The sequence below is a fragment of the Aquarana catesbeiana genome, linkage group LG04 (genome assembly GCF_042186555.1).
Source record: "Aquarana catesbeiana isolate 2022-GZ linkage group LG04, ASM4218655v1, whole genome shotgun sequence".
NCBI lineage: Eukaryota > Metazoa > Chordata > Amphibia > Anura > Ranidae > Aquarana > Aquarana catesbeiana.
Window position 1 is genome coordinate 144,787,915 of NC_133327.1, and position 22,669 is coordinate 144,810,583.

At 41.6% G+C, this 22,669-nt stretch overlaps 1 protein-coding gene across 3 annotated transcripts in view; it reads right to left on the minus strand.

The window, feature by feature from the left end:
- Positions 1-22,669, minus strand: part of LOC141139569 (glypican-5-like) — a 469,973-nt gene that overhangs the window by 328,391 nt on the left and 118,913 nt on the right. For all 3 annotated transcript variants that reach the window (XM_073625838.1, XM_073625836.1, XM_073625837.1), the window contains exon 4: positions 2,338-2,468. In XM_073625838.1, coding sequence (XP_073481939.1) covers positions 2,338-2,468 — 131 coding nt within the window. The remainder of the gene's footprint in view (positions 1-2,337; positions 2,469-22,669) is intronic.

Here is a 22,669-nt window from a genome sequence, read left to right on the forward strand (position 1 = left end):
AGGGCACAAGAGGGAGGGGAGCACAGCACTTTCATCACTTTTGTCATATATTATTGCACAGATTGCATCTTATAAAGAACTTTTCCAGCACGGATGACACTTTAACCACTTGCCGATATACGTCGGCAAAGTGGCACAGGTACGCAAAACAACGTACTCGTACGTTGCTGCGTTATTGGCAGTGCACGCGTGTGCCCGCGGGTCCCGCAGACTCGATGTCCACCGGTGAACCGTGATCGTGACACGGAGAGGCAGAATGGGGAGATGTAAACAAGGCATTTCCCTGTTCTGCCTAGCAACATGACAGGGATCTACTGCTCCCAGCAGTGATCTCTGTCATGTTCTAGTGAGCCCATCCCCCCTACAGTTAGAACACGCCCAGGGAACACATTTGACCCCTTGATCGCCCCCTAGTATTTAACCCTTTCCCCGCCAGTGACATTTACACGGTAATCAGTGCATTTTTTAGCACCGATCGCTGTATAAATGCCAATGGTCCCAAAATAGTGTCAAAAGTGTCCGATCTGTCCGCCGCAATGTCGCAGTCATGATAGAAATCGCAGCATTGATAGCTTCAAGAAACTATTAGATAATCACCTGAATGACCGCAACATACAGGGATATGTAATGTAATACTGACACATAATCACACACATAGGTTGGACTTGATGGACTTGTGTCTTTTTTCAACCTCACCTACTATGTAACTATACTATGTAAGATCGCTGCCATTACTAATGAAAAAAAATAATAATAAAAATGCCATAAATCTGTCCCCTATTTTGTAGACATGATAACTTTTGCGCAAAGCAATCAATATACGCTTTTTGCGATTTTTTTTACCAAAAATATGTAGAATACATATCGGCGTAAACTGAGGAAAAAAATTGTTTTTTTATATATTTTTTTGGGATATTTATTATAGCAAAAAGTAAAAAATATTGCTTTTTTTTCTTCAAAATGTTTGCTCTTTTATTGTTTATAGCACAAAAAATAAAAATCGCAGAGATGATAAAATACCACCAAAAGTAAGCTCTATTTCTGGGAAAAAAAGGCTGCAAATTTTGTTTGGGTACAACATTGTACGACCACGCAATTGTCAGTTAAAGCAACGCAGTGCCGTATCGCAAAAAAAGGCTTGGTCAGGAAGGGGGTAAATCCTTCCGAGGCTGAAGTGGTTAAAGGAATCATCGCAATATTGAAGAATCACAGCACCTTATGAACCTTTATTGCAATGTTTCATCGATTGTTATAACAGATGTTGTTGATTATTTGGTAGACATTGTAGATCATTTTTTATGATTCTATATATTTTACTGAGCACAGACAGCACAGGAACTTCTCACACCAGCCCTAACAACAGTATATGTGAAGGACTGCAGTGCATTGGTCCTGGATATCTAGTAGTAGTTAGTCAAATTCAACTGGACTTGTTCTGTAATGCTGAAGATGTGTCATAGCTTGTCCAAGCCATTTCTTCATTTCTAATGTGTTTCAGGAAAATACACCAGTATTTATATCCAAGTAATTAGCACCAAAACCTTGATCCAATCCCCACAGAAAGGCACATGTTATTTTTCAAGAACAGGATGAGAGGTCTGGAAATTGTGAAACTGTTCTAGTTACATAGCCCCATCACTGATCCCTCGATTTACATGCAGGGGTTTGTGCAACTAGAATAGGGTGGTTCTACATTTTTCACACCTTCCATCCTTTTCTTGCAAAATAACATAATTTGTGCACAAAAAGAAAGCATAATATCTTACTAAATACAAAATATGACTATATATCAACTTTTTGAATTGTTTACATTTGCAAACTAAAATCGTTATAAATATTGTGTCCCTCAAATTATCTTTATTTTCTAATGGAAGCACTTTCAATAAACATTCATGACAGCGAATGGATTAAATACCTGTATGTTTTTTCTAGTGCTGTGCATGGGTGAGGACACATTTGCTCTACTGTGACATCAGAAGTATAAATAGACACCTAATGATTGAGATCAGCAACAGAATCTTCTCTCCACCCAGCTCTAATTACCTGGACCCTGAGTCGATGCCCAATGCTCCTATGCATCTGGAGGAGGTCATTGAGATACAGTCATGCCATTAACATTTTTCTCCATGGCAGTCAAGTGGTTAACCCAAATACAAGGTATTGGGAGCTCAGGTTTGAAAAAAAGCAATACCAAGTGAACATAAGCGGATATTATGTATGCTTCCTGCTGAATTGTGTCTTTGACTAAAGTTTTCTTTTAAGCCTGCAACCTAAGGCAAGGAAAGAATATCAGGGAAAGTAAATTCCACTGGTGCCAGGAGGATAACCGTGTAGTACCTTCTTAACTGTGCAAGAGAATAACGTTTTGTTCCAGAAGGCAGCACAGCAGTTGGATCTTGTTCGTTCGTCTTCTTCTCGGGCATCCGTTTGACTGGACTCTCTTGTAGCTCACCACACACTTTCTCTACCTGCAAGTCAAAGCATATCATTTGATAAAATGTGTACAAAAACACTTGCACGGTATTTACTTTTTTTTTATCTATCTATCTGGCACACACTGCAGCTGTACTATAAGTCAGAAAGTATAGATTTAAGTATACCTTTGACTATAATTGTGTGGTGAGGAGCAGCGTGGTGTGGCGACAGTAAACACTTGGAGGCCATATGCAATAACAGAACTGTATTTTAGTAAAAGTCCAAACACAACTACCCGGCGAGAAGACAAACCAACCGGGAGCACTCACAGGATGTTGTGGAGAAGAGGGTAGCAGCAGGTCTTGAATAGTGCCTGTCTGTCTCGAGGGATCGAATGTAACCTGGCAGGTCTGTGCCTAAATGAGGAGGCTTCCAGGAAGGATAGCATGTCCCTGCTCTTTCACTACTTTTCACAAACCTCTCCTTACCCCTTATACTGTCCCAGTCAGACGGTTGACCTGTCCATACACTACCCACATGCGGAAAGCACACCAAGCCTAGGAGCCAGGGCCCTAAATAGGCTCTGCCTGACCCACGATCGCTGCCAGAGTCACATGGGGTGGCAGCATCCAATCAGATAGCTTCTCCAGTGACCCAGGAAAGCTATAAAGGAACAATATCCCTCTTGACTTCAGTGCAGTCGAGCGCCACCTGCAGTGGAGAAAATAGACAACACCTGCCTACAAATGTGTACCTTAATAGCTTTGAAACAGAAACCCCACTTTTAGCAGCCTCACTTGTATGAGGCTGGCCCAATGTTGACACCTTGGTACACTTGCATTGTAATAAAAGGAGCAGGCAGTAAACAAGATGAACAGGGGTGCTCTCACTGTCAGGCTGGCTAACAATGAATAATGATCAGCTTAATACAATCCACACCTCCCAACTTTTTGAGATGGGAATGAGGGACACCTATCAGCAAAAGTATGCAGGCATAGGACATACCCCTTGCAACGCCCCCTTAAAGGAGCATTGTACAAAAAAACAAGATTGGTTAAAACCACAAGTGCTTTTTTTTTACCAATAGTATTCCTTTATATTGGGTTTTGGAATTTACAAATGCAGCAATTTAGAAATCAGATGAAAGGTTTAGCGCTGGAAAACACTTTTTGCTAGATATAAAGTGCATTTTATATACATCTATATAGATCAGATCAAAATGAGGGACAAATGAGGAGGAATGAGGGTCAGAGGGACATTGCTCCAAATCAGGGACAGTCCCTCGAAATCAGGGACAGTTGGAAGCTATGACAACCCTTTAAACAATGACATTCAATACAGAGGGCACATTTTACTAGTGATATGAAAGAGCTTGACTACTTCATTCCAGCTGTCATGCTGTGCCAAAATGCCTTGTGCTACAGGAAGATACCCCTCACTGACATACATTATTTATCCACTAACATTAGTCTATGTCAGTGTTTCTCAACTCCAGTCCTCAAGGCGCACCAACAGGTCATGTTTTCAGGATTTCCCTCAGATGAAAAGGCTGTGGTAATTACTAAGGCAGTGAAACTGATCAAATCACCTGTGCAAAATAGTGGAAATCCTGAAAACATGACCTGTTGGTGCGCCTTGAGGACTGGAGTTGAGAAACACTGGTCTATGTAACCTGGACTGTAGCTGATAACTGCTGTGGAACTTTTTCCTTTATTGCTGCTGTATTATCCTTCTGCAGTGTGGATAGGGTTGAGCTGAATATTCGTTAATGCAGAAGTGCAGCAGCCATCTTTAAGCAGACCACTCTTGTAATACTTGTCTATGGAGTGTCTCCAGTGCAGGGATAGCCATCTTGGCTGGGTCTAGAGGACAGTGATTGGCCGATGCAACAGTGCAAGGGGACAGTAAACTAGACTGCTGGAGAAAAGGGAGCTCTGTTGTGCCACAAGCCTGAAGACTGCAAGGAGAAAGCCACAGTGGGGACCATGTGCTGCTGCACAACCCTTATCAACATGCATTCACATGATGTCTTCTGTGCAGGCTCAGTGTACTATGTATATTTCTGATTCTACTATACTACTATAACCTAGGCCCTAGGCAAAGCTGTGAAGACAAGAGGAACAAACTATTATATCTGACTCTGACATACTAAAAAAACATGAACATTTGTTGAAGCATGTAAAAATGTATGGGCCCTCTGATTCCTCCTGTATTTAATTGTATTGTAATTGTACTGTCCGCCTTCATGTTGTAAAGCACTGAGAAAACTGTTGGCGCTATATAAATCCTGTATTATAATGATAATAATAATAATGTAATGCACAGACATAACATATATAGACACAATTGCTTGTTGGTTGGCTGTTTTCTGTGCACATATTCTAAATATTGCCAATATATTGCCTGTAAATTGAAACAATTAACTAGTTGTTGCCTGTGTACTGTATCCTATTACTTGTTTGGGGCCGGTATATTGTCAGGTTTGGCTTTTTTTCTTATGTATTGTGAAGTCAATGAGGTTTATAGGACTATATTAAACTATTATAATTTATTATTTATAAATAAAGATTATAAAAATGTAAACTATTATAATTTAGTCCCCTGTAGGCCTGTCACTATCAAAAGAAGCTGTTATTAAATTTTTGTTTTGCCACGGAGCACTAGATGCACTCCTTTTAAACCCTTAAATTGTATTTTATTTGGCACACTGTTATTATCCCCATGTTTCTCAGTGCTGCTGCTATTAAAACTTTGAATTGTATTTTTTTTTAGGCAACAGGATTATATATAAAACATTCAGATAACAAATCTTCACTGACACAATTTTTTATGCCTATCCTTGGTATTCATTTGACGATTACTACTGAAAATAACTTTGACACATTGAGGAGCATTCATGTTAAAGTGTATGTTACCACAACATTTCATATTCCTGATGGGTGTATGTTGTACCATGTACTTGTATTAAAAAGTATCTTGTTCTCTTTGTATTTTTTCCTTTGTGTGAAATACCTGGTGATCTTGCCAGTTCCCATGCTTTTCTATTACAAACTGCCCATGCTAGGCTAGGCATAGAAACACATCCATTCCAGTGTGGTCAGTTTTCTGTTGGGAGCACAGCCTGCCTGCTTCCGAAGGTCAAGACTTCTGCTGCCACGCCCCCTACACAGTTCTTCACTGGGAAAATTAGTGTATTGCTCTTTCTCTACCTCCTGTTAACGCGCTACCTCTTAGTCTCCACCCCCACCTCTCCAAGCCTATTATGGAGCTGAGAACAGAAGGAATATGATCACTTAAAAAAAAAAAAAAAAAAGGAGGCTGCGACCAGCTGTAGTAAATTACTACTTAAAGCGCCAGTACCTATATTCATAATTTTTTTTATATGTATTGTAGCAGGGCGTCTCAGAGAGAGCCGGGAAAAGTCCTGTTTGGGGTTTATACATCTCCCAAGCTTCTCTCATACACATTCGGGGATCTCTGATCCACGATTCAGTTCGGATCTTGGTCCTTTCCCCCAGACAAACTTAAACTCACCTGAGACAGAGAGCCAGTGCTCTCGGCCTGGGAAACACAGACAACACTGGTCTGTGAGAGCAAAAGGTTTGTAAAAAGCTGTTTGTGTATCTGTGGAAGATGACAAGCTGTAGGCTTGCTCAGCCTGGTAGTTAGAACCTGTATATATTGTATAGTTAGTGCCGAGACACGGCTAGATTTTGTTTTGTTATTTTTGTTCCTATTTTGTCTTGTGGAAGATGTACAGCACCTGTATATAGACTTGTATATAACACAAATAAACAGCACACTGTTTGTCACTACCTCACTGGATTTGATATCTGTGCCTGAAAGACTGCTCATCCCAGGAAGCTTTGTACCTGCTACCTGTCCCCCAGGTTACACGTGGTGGAGGCTGCGACCAGCTGTAGTAAGTTACTACTTAAAGCGCCAGTACCTAGAGTGACTAAACATGGAGAAAATCCTCAAACAATTGGTGTTATCCAACACTGCACAACAGCAAGCCATCTGCTGACTCAGAACCTACGTTGGTGCTGACTTTAATATGAACAAGGAAAACTTTTTTTTTTTTTTAGGAATAGAGTGACATTTTCAGAGTTAACTGGTACGACTTCAAGGGTTCAGCGATATTGTTACTGAACCTGGAGTCCGTGTCAAGCTCAAACCATACTGATTCCTGAAGCTAGAAGAAAGGACATCAGTAATGAAGTTAAAAGGATGTTGGAGCTAGATGTTATTGAGGAATCCAATAGTGACTGGTCTAGCCTCATCGTGTTAGTCCCCAAACCGTATGGTACTTGGAGGTTTTGTAACGACTTCAAAAAGATTAATGCAGTGACAAAGTTTGACACGTACCCATGGCTTTTTTTCAGCGGGAACGCGGGGGAACGCAGTTCCGGCACCTTCAGCACTGAATGTATGTAATGGCAAGGGTGCTGGATTGTGTTACAGTGTCTATTGATGCTGGCTGCTGGGGATCTATTATTACTGGAGGTGCTATTTTTTTGCAGGGGTTTATTGTAGCTGGGGAGGTCTATTGTTGCTGCTGGGGGACCTATTGTGACTGGAAGCAATCTATTTTTGCAGGGGGAGGTCTGTTGTTGCTGGCAGGGGATCTACTGTTGCTGGGGGGGTGAGAAGTTGTTAAGGGGATTTACTGTTGAGGGAGCAGTTTATTGTAGCTGGAGGGTATATTGATGCTGGAGGGGGGTATTTTTTGCAGGTGGTCCATTGTTGCTAGGGGGGGAGAAGGGGTCTATTGGGAGGGGAGGGGATCTGTTGTTGCTGCTGGGGGTCTATTGTTCCTGAAGGGGGGTATTTTTTGCAGGTGGTCCATTGTTGCTAGGGGGGAGAGAAGGGGTCTATTGGTGGCTGCAGGGTATCTTTTTTATACTGCTTTTCTTGTTATCATTAACAAATTTCATACAAATTACTTAGTACCACACCTGGACTGGACCAATGGATATTGGCAAATACCCCTGACTGGTAGCACCAAAGAGAAGACTGCATTTGTGACCTTGGAGGGGTCGTTTCAGTACAAAAAAAATGCCTCTTGGGTTGCAAAATGCCCCCACAACATTTCAGAGGGCCATAGACAGGACCCTAAGATGTCACCGACAGTATGCAGTAGCCTATCTGGACGATATAGTGGTACATAGCACTGACTGGGAGTCTCACTTGCCCCGTGTCTAGGCTGTCCTTGATTCCCTCTTCAAAGAAGGTTTTACTGCGAATCCAAAAAAATGTGCCATTGGTTTAGAGCAGTGGTTTTCAACCTGGGGGTCGGGACCCCCTCAGGGGTCGAATGGTGATTTGCCAGGGGTCACCGAATCCTGGGCTGTTCCTGATGCCCGCACCACTCTCCCAGTCTTTTTGCGGCCAGCCAGCATGGCTGTTCCTGGTGCCTGTGGCCACCTAGCTGGGTTGATCCTTGAGCCCGCGGCTGCCCACTTAGTCTCTTCGCAGCCGCCCAATCAATTCAAGGCATAGCTGGGGGGCAGAGACTAGAGGTCAGCTGACTGGTGAGGAATGTTAAGTGGGAGGGGCTGGAGGAGACTCTATCTCTTGATTTCGGCATAGGTGTCACTGCTACGAGACATCACAAAGTCGGAGCCACAGTGAAGCCGGAGACACAGTGAGTAACACTACCTGTGATTATAAATCAGGTAGTAAAAGTCCCCACTACAGTTCTCAGATCAGCAGACGACCTTGATCAAGAGCACCTAAGCTGGCTGATCAGAACTCCCCCCAGCATTGCCACTCATCCCATTCACCCCCACCCCCACCAAGGAGTAAGAGAAGGACAAAAAATAGAGAATACACGGAAGGGAGAGGAAAAGAGGGTGAGGAACAAAGAAAAAGGAAGAGAAAGAACAAGAAAAAATGGCTAGAGAGAGGGATGGGGGGAAAAAAACAAGAAATTTAGGATAGAAACAGATAAAAGGGAAAGAAAGGAGAACAAAGAGAGAGAGTGGCACATGCTAAAATGTACCATAAGGGGGTTTTAATACTGTACGAGTGGAAGGGACTCAGGGAGCGCTAAATGTCCATGAGTTAGGGGCGCAAATTACTTGTCTTGCCTTGGGTGCTGACAACCCAGGCTACAAAAATAATTTTACTGTTAGGGGTCCCTACAACTTGGGAAATTTTATCAAGGGGTCACAGCACTAGAGAGGTTGAGAACCACTGGTTTAGAGGAAGGCAAGTATTTGGGCTACACTATTGGCCGTGGAGTCAGTAAACTTTAGTTGAACAAAGTAGAAGCCATTCAACCGTGGCCCCGTCCTGTGAACAAGAAGCAGGTCAGAGCCTTTCTGGAGATCGCAGGGTATTATAGAAGGTTTATCCCGAACTTTGCAACTATAGCTGCCCCACTGACAGACCTTACAAAAGGGAAAGACTCAGTAATGGTGAAATGGTTCCCATTTACAGAGGAGTCTTTCCAAGTCCTGAAGAAGGCTTTTGTGCACAGCCAGGGCTGTACTCCCCTGGTTTCTCCAAAGATTTTTTGGTTCAGACGGAAGCGCCTGATGTAGGTATCGGGGCAGTATTGTCACAGGTACACAAGCGGGTGAAGAACACCCTGTGGTGTACCTGAGCAGAAAGCTCAATGAACATGAGAAAAAGTATGCAGTCATTAAAAAGGAATGTTTAGCCATAAAGTGGGCCTTGGATGCGCTAAGGTACTATCTGTTAGGGCGCCAGATTGATTTAATAACTGACCATGCTCCCCTGAAATGGATGGCTCAAAAGAAGGAGACTAATAGACGGGTGGACCAGTGGCTTTTGGCTCTACAGAATTATTCTTTCACAGTAAAACACAGGCCTGGTGTTAAGATGGGGAATGTAGATGCCCTATCCCGTGTTCACTCCTGTTGGGCCACAGGTGTTCCAACCCTGGGGTTGAAACAAGGGGGGAGGATATGTAGCAGAGGGTCCCAAAGAGAGACGGGAAAAGTCCTGTTCTGGGTTTATACATCTCCCAGGCTCCTCTCATACACATTCAGAGATCTCTGACCCATTATCCAGTTTGGATCTTGGTCCTTTCCCCCAGGCTAATTTAAACTCACCTGAGACAGACAGCCAGTGCTCTCGGCCTGGGAAACACAGACAACACTGGTCTGTGAGAGCAAAAGGTTAGTAAAAAGCTGTTAAGCTGTATCTGTGGAAGCTGACAAGCTGTAGGCTTGCTCAGCCTGGTAGTTAGGGCCTGTATATATTGTATAGTTAGTGCCGAGACACGGCTAGGTTTTGTTTTGCTATTTTTGTTCCTATTTGTTTTCTGGAACACAGTACAGCACCTGTATATAGACTTGTATATAACACAAATAAACAATGCACTGTTTGTCACTACCTCACTGGATTTGGTATCTGTGCCTGAAAGACTGCTCATCCCAGGGAGCTTTGTACCTGCTACCTGTCCCCCAGGTTACAGTATATATACACAAACGTCTTAACTTTCTATTTTAAACTCAAGGGGTTACAGTATTTTACAAGGTGAAGGTTCACATATACTTTAAAAAATATTCTGCCCCAGGTGTCAATTACTCTAAGTATGTCACTGATGCCCAAGTGCTATACTTACACTTTACAGTAAAGCCCAATTACAGAAGCCTGAACTGGCAATAAGCTAAATTTACCAAATTGAGCCCCCTGTAAATTGCTGAACTGTCCTTTTTAAAGAATGTTTATAAACACTATTCACATTTAAGTTTGAAAAATATGTGGATACTTCGGTATAATGGGGCTTTCTCTTTCAGTATAATGGGCCTCTCACCAGTGTAAGTAAAGGAGTATTTTTCCACTAATTACCACTGGCAACAACCCTTCACTGACTACCAATGTAAAGAGGCCAATCTTAACTGACTACCAATGTAAGGAGGCCAATCTTAACTGACTAGCAATGTAAGGGACACTTCTCCACTGACTACCAAATTGAGGGATATTTCTCCACTAACCACCAATGTAAGTGGGCACTTCTGTGGCAACCATAATGTGAAGGGAGGGACTTCTCTGCTGACAATCAATATAAGGGGACATTTCTCCCCAACCATAAATGTAGCAGGTGAGTACACTTATCACAAATGTAAGGAAGCCTTTCTCCACTTACTACCAATGTAATTAGGTACAGCCGCACTGGTCATCAAAGGAAATGTATAGGGGTACTTCTCAACTTATCACTGCTCATGTGAGGAACACAATTTAAGAGCCCATTCACACAGGGGCAACACGACTTCCAGCGCGACTTTCGGAGGCAACTTGGACACGACTTGAGTATGAATCACAGCACGACTTGGAGCAACTTACAACACAACTTGAAGTCGCCTCCAGGACAGGGAACTTTACAAGTGGCCAATCAGAGCTTATCAGCTGTGTTTGTGAAGGAGGGGGCTGGCTGTTTAGTGGAGTAAATTACTTTCTGTTTCCTTTCTGCTTCCTGTAAAGTTGCCTCAGTATGAACAGTGATCAGACTTGGAGGCAACTTCCATTGAAATCAATGGGTACAAGTTGCCTTCAAGTCGGATTGAAGTAGTACAGGAACCTTTTCTGAAGTCGGAGCGACTGCAGTAGTGTGCATTAAGACAGATTCATTCATTTACATTGATTTTTTCATGTAGCGCGACTTGAGGCGACTAGGGGCAACTTGGGGCGACTTGAAGTCGGATCCAAAGTTGCCCCTGTGTGAATGGGCTCTTAGGGGACATAATCAATATAAATAAGTTTGCATGGTGGCCAGGCAATACGCATTTTCAGGAGGAGCTGTCAGCATTGGCAGACACTATGTTTCTGTTAAGGTAGGTTTACTTGCACTTTTGACATGTCTCAGATTGGTAGTACAATAAATTGAAAAATATATACAATTAGTTAAATAAACTGAGCATTGTAGATATAAGAAGTACTAACTTAGAACTAATCTATTCTGCACCCATTATATATAATACAATAAGACCTTTCCTACTTTCCTACTTCCTAATGTTATTCTTTTTTGTAAAATAAGCAGTTCTAATGAACAGACCATGAAGTTTGATGGCACAGAATGACCTACGAGCTTTCCAGTACAACAATTAGCTGGTTCCTGGAATGATCATCATTTTTCACAGCCATCCGCGACTCCATTGATGGATTAGTACACAAGATCACATTGTTCTGGGTGAAACTAAGGCATGCAGCAGTGAGCACAAAGCAAGCCACAATTCACCACTGATGGTACATTGGCTTCTTTTCGTGTTTTTTTATTAGCCAATAGAGATGGTGATAAGACACACAATGAAAACAAATTCTTATATGCATAGCTTCAGCATATGTAAATCATTTTATTTTCACATAAATACTTCAATGCAACACAAAGTGAAAGTATGCAAGTGTAATTTCTTCAATTACTTGCTTTACTGTTTGTTAAAGTATAGGTATTAAAAAAGATATTATTGAAAAGGAAACCTATCCATCTACTGTATATAATAGTTTTTAATAGCTTTTAGGGCTCATGCACACTGGATCTCAAAGAAGCTCAAAGAAGCTGCTCTAATTTTTTTCTGCCTGGAAGCTCCCCTCCATGTTAGTTAATGTGTCCATGCAAACTACGACGTTTTCAGGAGTTTACAGGCATATGAGCTTTCAGGCAGAAAAAACCCCCCACTAAACTCGCATTTTTGAGAGGCAGTTTCGAGCAGAAAAAGCATAAAGAAGCAGGAAAAAGCTTGAAAAAGTGTGAAAACGCACAAAAAAAAAAAAATGGAAAAATTATCTGAGGAGAGGGTTTGTGAAAAAAAGCGCTTATGCTTAAAAAAGCACAATAAAAATGTGTGCTAGATTACAAAAAAGCACAAGCTTTTTCCAGCTTTTAGGCACAGAAATAAAAGCTCAAATGCCTTTAAAAGTAGCTTTTTTTTTTTAGTTGCAGTGTACATGAGCCCTAGTGCGGTAGTAGAGTCCACTTTGTGATTTTTACCTACAGGTAAGCTTATAATAAAGATTACCTGTAGGTAAAATGAATATACCATAAATGTGCACCGTTTAGGAGATATTTGCTCTTTTGGAGCCGGTGACGCCACACGCGCTCTGCAGAAATGGCATACCCATGCCATTCCTTCAGGGTGTTGTGCCGTGATTCATGCCACACACGTGCAGGAGTGACGTCATCGCAGCTCGGCCAAGCTGCCGGAACCCGCAAACCCAGAAGGAAAACCGGGTGAAGATGGAAGCTCTGTCAGTGGTAACAGCGCACTGCTGAAGGGCTTAGTTCTAAGGTAAGTATTTCATAATGTGCTACTATGTGATACATAGTAGCACATTATGCCCTTGCCTTGCAGGGGATTTTTTTTTTTTTAAATGCTGTGGTTTACCACCGCTTGAAGAATCCTGATGACATATTGTATATACAATATACATACATACAGTCATGTGAAAAAATATCTGAAAACATGCAAATTGTTGATCTTTTTGACATTTTTGAAAAGATTAAATCTTGATTCAAGATCTGAAGTGCCTACAGATAAACGTGATAAACTTGAGTTAATGACTAATTAAACTATCACATGTATTTATTTTCATAATCTATTATCAAAATCTAATCATCTTTAATAGAACGTGGTATTGCCACGATTGTGGCATGACAAATCGCAGCAAACCACATTGTGTGAAGCTTGTTGCCCAAAAGCTCATGCTCATTTGGCACCCAAACCAAATTATTTGAAATCAATCATTCGACTGTAAGAAAAATGATCTACAAGTAATGTAGAGTTCAAACAACGTTCAGCAAATTCAGCCCAAGAAATCACCCCTTGATGTTAAAAGAAGTCTCCAAGAACCCCAAAATTTAATCACAGGGTGTTTAGGTAACCCTTGTGACAGTTGGGATCAAGATGCATGCATCTGCAATCAGAATGAGATTTCAACAATTTCATATTTTCTGTATGAGAGATGTGTTAAGAAAAAGCCTTTGCTGTAAAAAAAGAACATTATAGCAAGACTACAGTTTTCCATTAAATGATTAGGCAAACACCAGACCTTCTGGATCAATGTTCTGAAGACTAATCAATTAAAGATAGGGTTGTTTGGTCACAGTAACACTAGACATGTTTGTTATAAACTGCAGACAGTATCAGAAGAACAACCTCATAACTATGAAGTATAGTGCTGAAAATGCTATGGTTTTGAGTTGATTTGCTGCTTTAAGTCCTGGGCCACTTGAATCATTAAGATGTCTTTAACCAAAAAAAAAGAAAAACTTTCCTCCTCCCCAACCCTCCTCCTCTCCATTGTGCAAATATATCTCTCTTTTTTTGTTTGTTTACATTTTTTTCAATTAATAGGTTTCAGTCAAGCTCTCCATTCTTGTCAATTGCCTAGGCGAATGACATGCACTGTGCTCCCTGTGCTATCTGGGATATGCACTCTAAGTGCCCCAGGAGGCATAGTCCTTAATTCACAAAAGGAGGAGTGGCACATTGGGAGGCCATCCAGCTGAGCCCGGAAAAGCCAACAGCTTCCCCCTGATAATGTCACACAAAACAATGGCGGCACGAGACCTGAGTGGTAGCGGCAGAGAAGAGGATCTCAGCATGTGAGGCTATCTGTCCAAAAGTTGAATATGAATCGGAAATAAGCCATTCAAACTGATAATGATCTGAATCAAGCTATCAAAACCTACCAAGGGATGGTTTGAAAAAAGACATAGAGGACTATGGACTGCCTTAGAGAAAGCGCAAATTTGATTCCCATTGAAATTTTCCACAAAGATTTAGATACTCGCTGTTCATGCAGTGAAACCAACAAACATCAACTTTTCAGGACAAACAAATTTGTCCCTCAGGGCCGTAGATATTTTTTTTCCGGGGGGGGGTTCAGCCTAGGAGATGCAGAGGAAAAAAAAGTAGGCAGCACACTAAGCACGCTGTGGCAAATTGCGTTAACAGTGGGTGAAGCCTAGATCACATTGCACAGGGCACAGGGGTCAGAAGTGCGTAACGCACAGAATGCAGAGGTCAGGAGTGCCTATCACACACAACAAGCTGTTGTAGATGACCATTCTGACGTCAGCTCCCATTGAGAATTGATAAGCTACGTCAATACTGCCCTCTTCAGACCCTGGAATCTTGGCATATAAACATCAACAAAACAAAAGGGCACAAAGGCCTAGTGCATTACCAAAAATAATTATATTAACGAAAGAAAACCAATGAGTACATACTCACAAAAGCCAAAGGCTAAAACAGAGAGCAGGGGTCAGGAGTATGTAACGTACACAGTACCGAGGTCAGGGATGCGTAACACGCAGAGTGCAGGGATTAGTGGTAAGGAACATACAGAGCACAGAGGGTGGGAGTGCAGATTTCCCAGAGCTCAAGGGTCAGGTGTGCATGAGGCATAGGAAGCAGGAGGGTATAACATTTGCAGTGTAGGGGTTAGGAGTGTGTAACACAAAGTGCCTCCTTCACTTTGAACTGACAAGCTGCAGGAGTGACTTGGCTCCTGCTTTAGATCCCCGGACCATTGTCAGCTGCACTGCACCACATAAGCTCTGGAAGGGATTTGGGCATCTTTAACCCTATCGCCTGGGCATCGGCGGTAAAGCGGAGTTAATTTTAGCGCCGCTTTACCGTCGTTTTAGCAGCGTTATTCGGCACTAGCGGGGCAGTTTTAACCCCCGCTAGTGGCCCAAAAAGGGGTTAAAACCGCCCGCAAAACGCCGCTGCAGCGGCGCTTTGCTGGTGGTACGGCGCCACTGCCCATTGATTTCAATGGACAGGGGCGCTATAGGAGCGGTGTATTCACCGCTCCTACAGCACTGCAAAGAAGCTGCTTGCAGGACTTTTTGTGACGCCCTGCCAGCACAGCGCCCCAGTGTGAAAGCACTCTGGCTTTCACACTGGGTTTGCAGCTCAGGCTTTTTTCAGGCACTTTACAGGCGCTATTTTTAGCACTAAAGCACCTGAAAAACGCTTCCAGTGTGAAAGGGGTCTTAACCTCAGCATTTCAAAAATATCATATAGCCTTGTAATATTCACCCCCGCCCCAACTTTAACTTCCCTTCTGGTTGCCTACCTAATCTGCAGGATATGAGGTCCATCAAACACCCCCCCCTTTGTCTCAGTCCGCCATTAATGCTCTGTCTGTACTCATTAACTCACTTGAAATCCAAAACACATCCTCCCTATTTTCAGGTAAAAGTCTGGGGTTTATCCATGATTATAATGCTAACTTGCCACAGACACCCTTTCTTAGAGAAACACACATCATACTGAACCATAAAAACCAAAAGAACTGCACCCAATGTTCTAGTTATCACTTATAAGTCTTGATCTACAGATCTATGCCAAAGTTATCCAAACTGACACACATAACATTCCTAATTCATACAGAACATGTATGGCATAGTCCCTAAGAGAGGCACAGGATAGTACCATATGGGCCCTTACCCATATTAATTATGCTGCTAAACAAAAACATCACCTTTGGCCTCTCTCTATAAATGCTGAAGACAAATTGCTTGGATTGGGGATTTTACTTGATTAAATATGGCCATCTATTCCCTAACTGCAGCAGTCCACAATAATGGATCTAAATTCAATCCAATACTAATTTGCAATGGCACATGTCAGGCCTGCCCGCACTTGCTCTATATCCTAGAACAATCAGGGCTATAAAAGGTATATTAATAGGCAAACAACACCAAAAAATGGGCCTCTATATAGATCTATATCCTCTACGTCTCAAACCCTTGAAACCTGTCTCCCCAAAGGCGACAGACAACATCTTTCAGACAACTTCCCCTTTAAATGGGCTTTAAAGGGATCAAGAACCTAGGAGTGCAGATCCCAGCAGACCTCACCCACACTTATGAGCTTAACAACCCGAACTGGGACCTTGCTCCACATATGGTGGTCCTGTCCACTGACTCAAACTTTCTGGTCTTACATCTAACACGTATGAAACAGTTACAGGCTCCAAATGTCTCCAACATTAAAATTTCCCCTGTCCTAGGATGACAAAGCTTTTCCTCCATAAATACAGTATAGCGAGAGAGTGTTGTGCACAGGACACTGGACAGCATTGAATTCCTGTCAGGATCAGCAGGTTTATTTTCTGAATTTATTAAACAGATATTGTTAAAAAAACACCTTTAATGGTATATTTTATAGATATTCATGTTCATTGTTAGGACTTCTTTATACTGTTAACTGTATGTAAACCCTAACAATGAGCTTCTTATATTAGCTCTAGGGATGAGCTCACCCCCCCCCCCCAGTTCGGTACGCACCAGAACATGCGAACAGGCAAAAAATTTGTGCGAAGATGCGAACACCGATAAAGTCTATGGGACACGAACATGAAAAATCAAAAGTGCTAATTTTATAGGCAAGTTATTGCCACAAAAAGTGTATGGGGACCCGAGTACTGCCCCAGGGAACATGTATCAATGCAAAAAAAGGTTTTAAAAACAACCGTTTTTTCAGGAGGAGTGATTTTAAGAATGCTTAAAGTGAAACAATAAAAATGAAATATTCCTTTAAATATCATGCCGGGGGTGGGGGGGTGTGTCCCCTTAGTCTGCCTGTAAAGTAGTGCATCTGTCTGATGTCTTTTACAGTCCCGCAGCAAAATTACATTTCTAAAGGAAAAAATGTAATTTAACCACTTGCCGTTCCACGTGCACTTCCATGTTCCCGCGAATTGCCATAGCTGTTCGTCGGCCCTTTGAACAGCATTGGCAGGCGGGGGACACGATGCGCATGGCCGGCGGCCGCAAAGTGCGATCGCGGGCACGAGAGCCAGAACGGGGATCCCCATTCTTTCAGGAGAGGGGAGCCAGATCGTCTGTTCCTACTAAGTAGGAACAGTGATCTGGCTCCTCCTCTAGTAGGTCACATCCCCATACAGTTAGAAACACCTAGCAGGGAACACATTTAACCCCTTGATCGCCCCCTAGTGTTAACTCCTTCCCTACCAGTGACATTTACACAGTAATCAGTGCATTTTTATAGCACTGATCACTGTATAAATGTCAATGCTCCCAAAAATGTGCCAAAAGTGTCCGATCTGTTCACCGCAATTAATACTTCATATTCCCATCGCACACTTTCCTGGATGAGCTCACAAAATATGGGTGCTGCAGCAACAACCAGCTGGATACTGGTTCAAGTCAAAATTAAAATATTTGCCAGCACACCATGGAACAGCGTAGATAGCGTCCAAATGTGTAATTTATTGCATGATCACAACTCAAGGAGAGTTGAGTTGTGATCATGCAATAAATTACACGTTTGGACGCTATCTACGCCGTTCCATGGTGTGCTGGCAAATATTTTCATTCTGTCCACCGCAATGTCGCAGTTCTGCTAAAAATTGCAGATAGCCGGCATTACTAGTAAAAAAATAAAAAATAATAAAAATGCCATAAATCTATCCCTTATTTTGTAGATGCTATAACTTTTGTGCAAACCAATCAATACGCTTATTGCAATTTTTTTTACTACAAATATGTAGAAGAATATATAATCGGCCTAAACTGATGAAAAAAATTCTTTTTTTACCTTTTTTTTGGATATTTATTATAGCAAATAGTATAAAATATTGTATTTTTTTCAAAATTGTCGCTCTTTTTTTGTTTATAGTGCAAAAAATTAAAACCACAGAGGTGATCAAATACCACCAAAAGAAAGCTTTATTTGTGGGAAAAAAAGGACATCAATTTTGTTTTTGTACAGCATCGCACGACCGCGCATTTGTCAGTTAAAATGAGGCAGTGCCATATCGCAAAAAATGGCCTGGTCATTAAGGGGGAAATTCTTCTGGTCCTTAAGTGGTTAGACTTGCTTGCAGCTGTAAAGTATTGCTGGGTCCCGGCAATATAGATAAAAATCAAGGGGAAAAAAACGGCGTGGGCCCTTTGGGTCTGGTATGGATATTAAGGAGAACTCCACGCCGAAAAAAAAAAAACAGCGTGGGGTCTCTCCCAAAATCCATACCAGCCCCTTGGGTCTGGTATGGATTTTAAGGGGAACTCCACGCCAAAATGTTAAAAAAAATTGGCTTCCCCCCCCCAAAATTCAGACCCTTGTCCGAGCATGCAGCCTGGAGGACAGGATAGGGGGGCTGAGCGAGGGCCCCCCTCCTGAACCATACCAGGCCACATGCCCTCAACATGGGGAGGGTGCTTTGGGGTCCCCCCAAAGCACCTTGTCCCCATGTTGATGGGGACAAGGGCCTCATCCCCACAACCCTTGCCCGATGGTTCTGGGGGTCTGCGGGTGGGGGGCTTATCGGAATCTGGAAGCCCCCAGATCCCGCCCCCCCATGTGAATGGGTATCGAATACATTGTACCCCTACTCATTCACCAAAAAAAGTGTCAACAAGTAAAAAACACAAAAGACAATTCCTTTATTAAAAAAGAAAAAAAAGTGTCCCATGATGTCCATCCTTCTTCACTCATGGCCCCAACGGACCGAAAAATTAAAAATAAGCACAATGTACCCCATACTCATTCACATAGGGGGGGCCAGGATCTGGGGGCCCCCTTGTTAAAGGGGGCTTGCAGATTCTGATAAGCCTCTCTACCCGCAGACCCCTACAGCCACCGGGCAAGGGTTGTGGGGATGAGGCCCTTGAGACCCCAAAGCACCCTCCCCATGTTGAGGGCAAGCGCTCGTCCCCCCTCATCCTGACCTGCCAGGCTGCATGGTCAGTAAAGGGCCTGGTATGGATTTTGGGGGGCCCCACACCATTTTTTTAAATGTTGGCACGGGGTTCCCCTTAAAATCCATACCAGACCTAGAGGGCCTGGTATGGATTTTGGGGGACCCCCACGCCATTAAAAAAAAAAAAAAAATGGCACAGGGGTTCCCCTTAACTACTTCAATACACTGTATTATATATACACTACACTGCCTGAATATAGAGTCTACACTAAATATCTAGTCTACACTAAATGCAGAGTATATATATATATATATATATATATATATATATATATATATATATATATATATATAAATACACTGCCTGCACGCCACTAACGAACCTGCCTGCCTAATCTAGCTCAATCTATCTCCATCCACAAAGCAGCCTTATATAGTGTGGGCTGCTGACTTATTCCCGCTAATCCATGATTGGCCAAAGGCACCATGAATTATGGCTTTTGCAACAGAGCGTGCTGTGATTGGCCAAAGCATGCAGGTAAGGTACATGCTTTGGCCAATCATCAGACGTCAATGTACTGCGATCTCACAGTGCATTATGGGGCGTTCCGCTGTGCTCGAATTTCCTGCGAACACTCCATATGTTCGGTTCGTTTGCGAGCAAAATTAACACCCGATGTTCGAGTTGAACCTGCGATCGTCTCCAACCGTGGGCTCATCCCTAATTAGCTCCATTTCTGTCTGTTAAATATACCATTAGAATCATTTTATTATATCCATTCGATAAGTGCAAAAAACCCTGTTGATCTGACAACACCCAATCCACAAAAAATCTTTGAGCTTTTTTTGCAGATCAGCATGTTTTTCTGCACTTGCTGGTTCATTAAAGGAAAAAAACTTGGGAAAATGTGCGTGTATTGCAGAGATTTACTGCAATTATTATTTACTTTGCCTTGACGTATGCATAATACAATATATATATATATATATATATATATATATACAATTCTCGCTCCTCTGTTTTTGTCATATCAACATCTGACAGATGGCTTATCAAATGCAAATTGCATAACTTCTGGTGGCTTTGGGATACGTGTCATAAAGGTGTGACACATTGACAATCTGTAGATAACGTCACAATACAAAGCAACATTTTCAAAAGAGACATATGTTGTTACTAAATTAAATCCTTGAGAGCTCCACATTCTTATTCCAGCTGCTATCAGAGAGGCAGGAAGCTTATTGATTCCAAGCAGGTCTGTGCAGTGAATCGATGTTTCCAGGGTAAACCATTTGTTGCCAACAAAAACCTTCAACTAAAAATACTTCTTTTCCTAGAAGTCAGACTGCTGCAATATCGTGACTAAAAGGATTATTATAATTATTATTTTAAATCTGTTTAACAGGACTTGGCACTGAAACTAAAGCCTTTTATAAGCTAAATGTATTTAATAGAAGATGAATGTTGAAGATTTTGGTTTAGAAACATATGGGAGAACTAGACTTGAACTCTTGTCCTATCTTAGAGTAGCGCCTGAAAGAGGTAGTACCTTGATTGAAGGGGGAGTTAAACACAAACCCTTACTTGTAGTATAAGTAAGAAAAACAGCACTGAATTTGAAAGATGAAAAGGCATCAAAAGAATAAAAATGCACTTAGCCATAACAGCATCCAGAGTTCTAGTATTAATCTTCTATCATGAGCTGGAAAATAATGCACAGAACATGACTGGCTGCTCTTACTATTTTTCTTGGTTGAAAGTCAAGACCAGTAAGACAGTCAAAGTGATATTAAATACACACTGTTCTATTTATGTATGTGGATGATTGCACTGTAATTAATTTAATTAAAAAAAAAAAATCTAAGTAACTTTTTCCTAATCTATATACAGCTGTCACATGACCCAAATCTTTCCCAGCCTGTCTGCAGGGAAATACAAGCAGTCCGTACAGAACAATGACAGGTTGAGAAGAGTCATCACTATTCAAATGTATCCACACTACCAGCAGTTAAGTGGCCACCACTGTTCCTATATAATGAAAAATGGATAGAGGATATATCTTGGGTCTGGCTTGCGCTGGGTGAACATTGCTTCTTCCTCTTCCAAGTCTCCCACATACTTAGTACATTGTGATCCTTTTATCCTGTACATCCCATTTCTTAAGTGAATTATTCCAATTAACACTGTGGATGTGACTGCTAGACAGTATTGATTCTACAAACCCATATCTTCAAGGTAATCTTAAGATTTGTCCTACTTATACATTAATATACATTTTTTTCATTGATATATATATTTTTATTAGCTACTATATATTCTTATTGATACTTTTTTGTTGGTCCTTTCTTCACCAGAAAGGACTTTTCAAATTGATCACCTTTGTATGTCTCTGCAAAGGATTTCTGAGGCCCATTCTCGAGGGGAGGCAATACATTTCCAATAGACTGTGATCTCTAGCTTTGAGTGATACTTATTGAAATTATTAGTTGGGTAAGGTCCATTTTCATTCAGTAGCTCTATGGCCATATTTTTTGTTTTCATATTTATATATTTCGCTTGTTTTCATATTCTTCCGTAAAAATAAAAAATAAAAAATTCTATCTTGCTATATGCTTTTTCTACTTTAGTAAAAACAACGTATACCTGATCTATGATCCAACTGTGTCTAATAATTGACTATCTGTTTTCTGTAATTTTAGTACAATATAAAGCCACATGCTAAGTTTCCTGAAGAAGCTCTACAGAGTGAAACATGTTGAGAAAAGTGGTATTCTTGTCGTGATTTGTCACTGGATTTTATGAATTTTTTGTATTCCAATTGGTCTTGTGTCTTTTAAACATTGTTTAAATAAAAAATAATGTTTTATTCAAAAATACTGACGTATTGACATTCCCTTATCATTTATATATACACCATTAAAGTCCCAAGGCTTGTTACCTCAAAGTCCATTTTCTTCAAATTAACACTGTTCCCATATACCTGTCACCTCAGCTCCAATAATCTTCCTATTTTTGCTGTCGGAAGGCGGTGTAGATAGCATACTGTATAATCACCATGTGAAGGATGACTAAGTATCAGCACATGAAGACACCTGATGCACAAAGTAACAGAGACTCATGTTTTAAGTACCATTGTTCCTACCTGATCAAGAAAACTGCAGGGAAAAGCCACTGACATGAACTAATACTGCAGCCACCCTTAGCCTTACTGATCCGCTGGCTTTGAAGTACATACTAAGTACAGTACAGTGTTTATATGCACTGGAGTTCCTAATAGTGTCACAATTGATGGACAGTAAACTGTGAAAGGATGACAGGGGCGATGCCGTTCCATTTGGTTTTACATGCTTTTAGCTCCCAATCTCCATGCTATTTGCACAGGGGCTGTCAGCACAAGTTGAGTAAAGTATGCTACAGAATAGGGAGTAATTAATGGGATGGCTTTAAATGTTAACTGCCCCGCAGACTTCCATGGGGCCCTGTAGAGTTCTATGGGCTGTCATCTAGCCAAGAGACTGAGGAAGAGAAGAACCATAGAAGCCTATAAGGCTGTCCTGTTCAGGCACAACCAGAAGAGGGAGCATTTCACCCCCTGGATGTAAA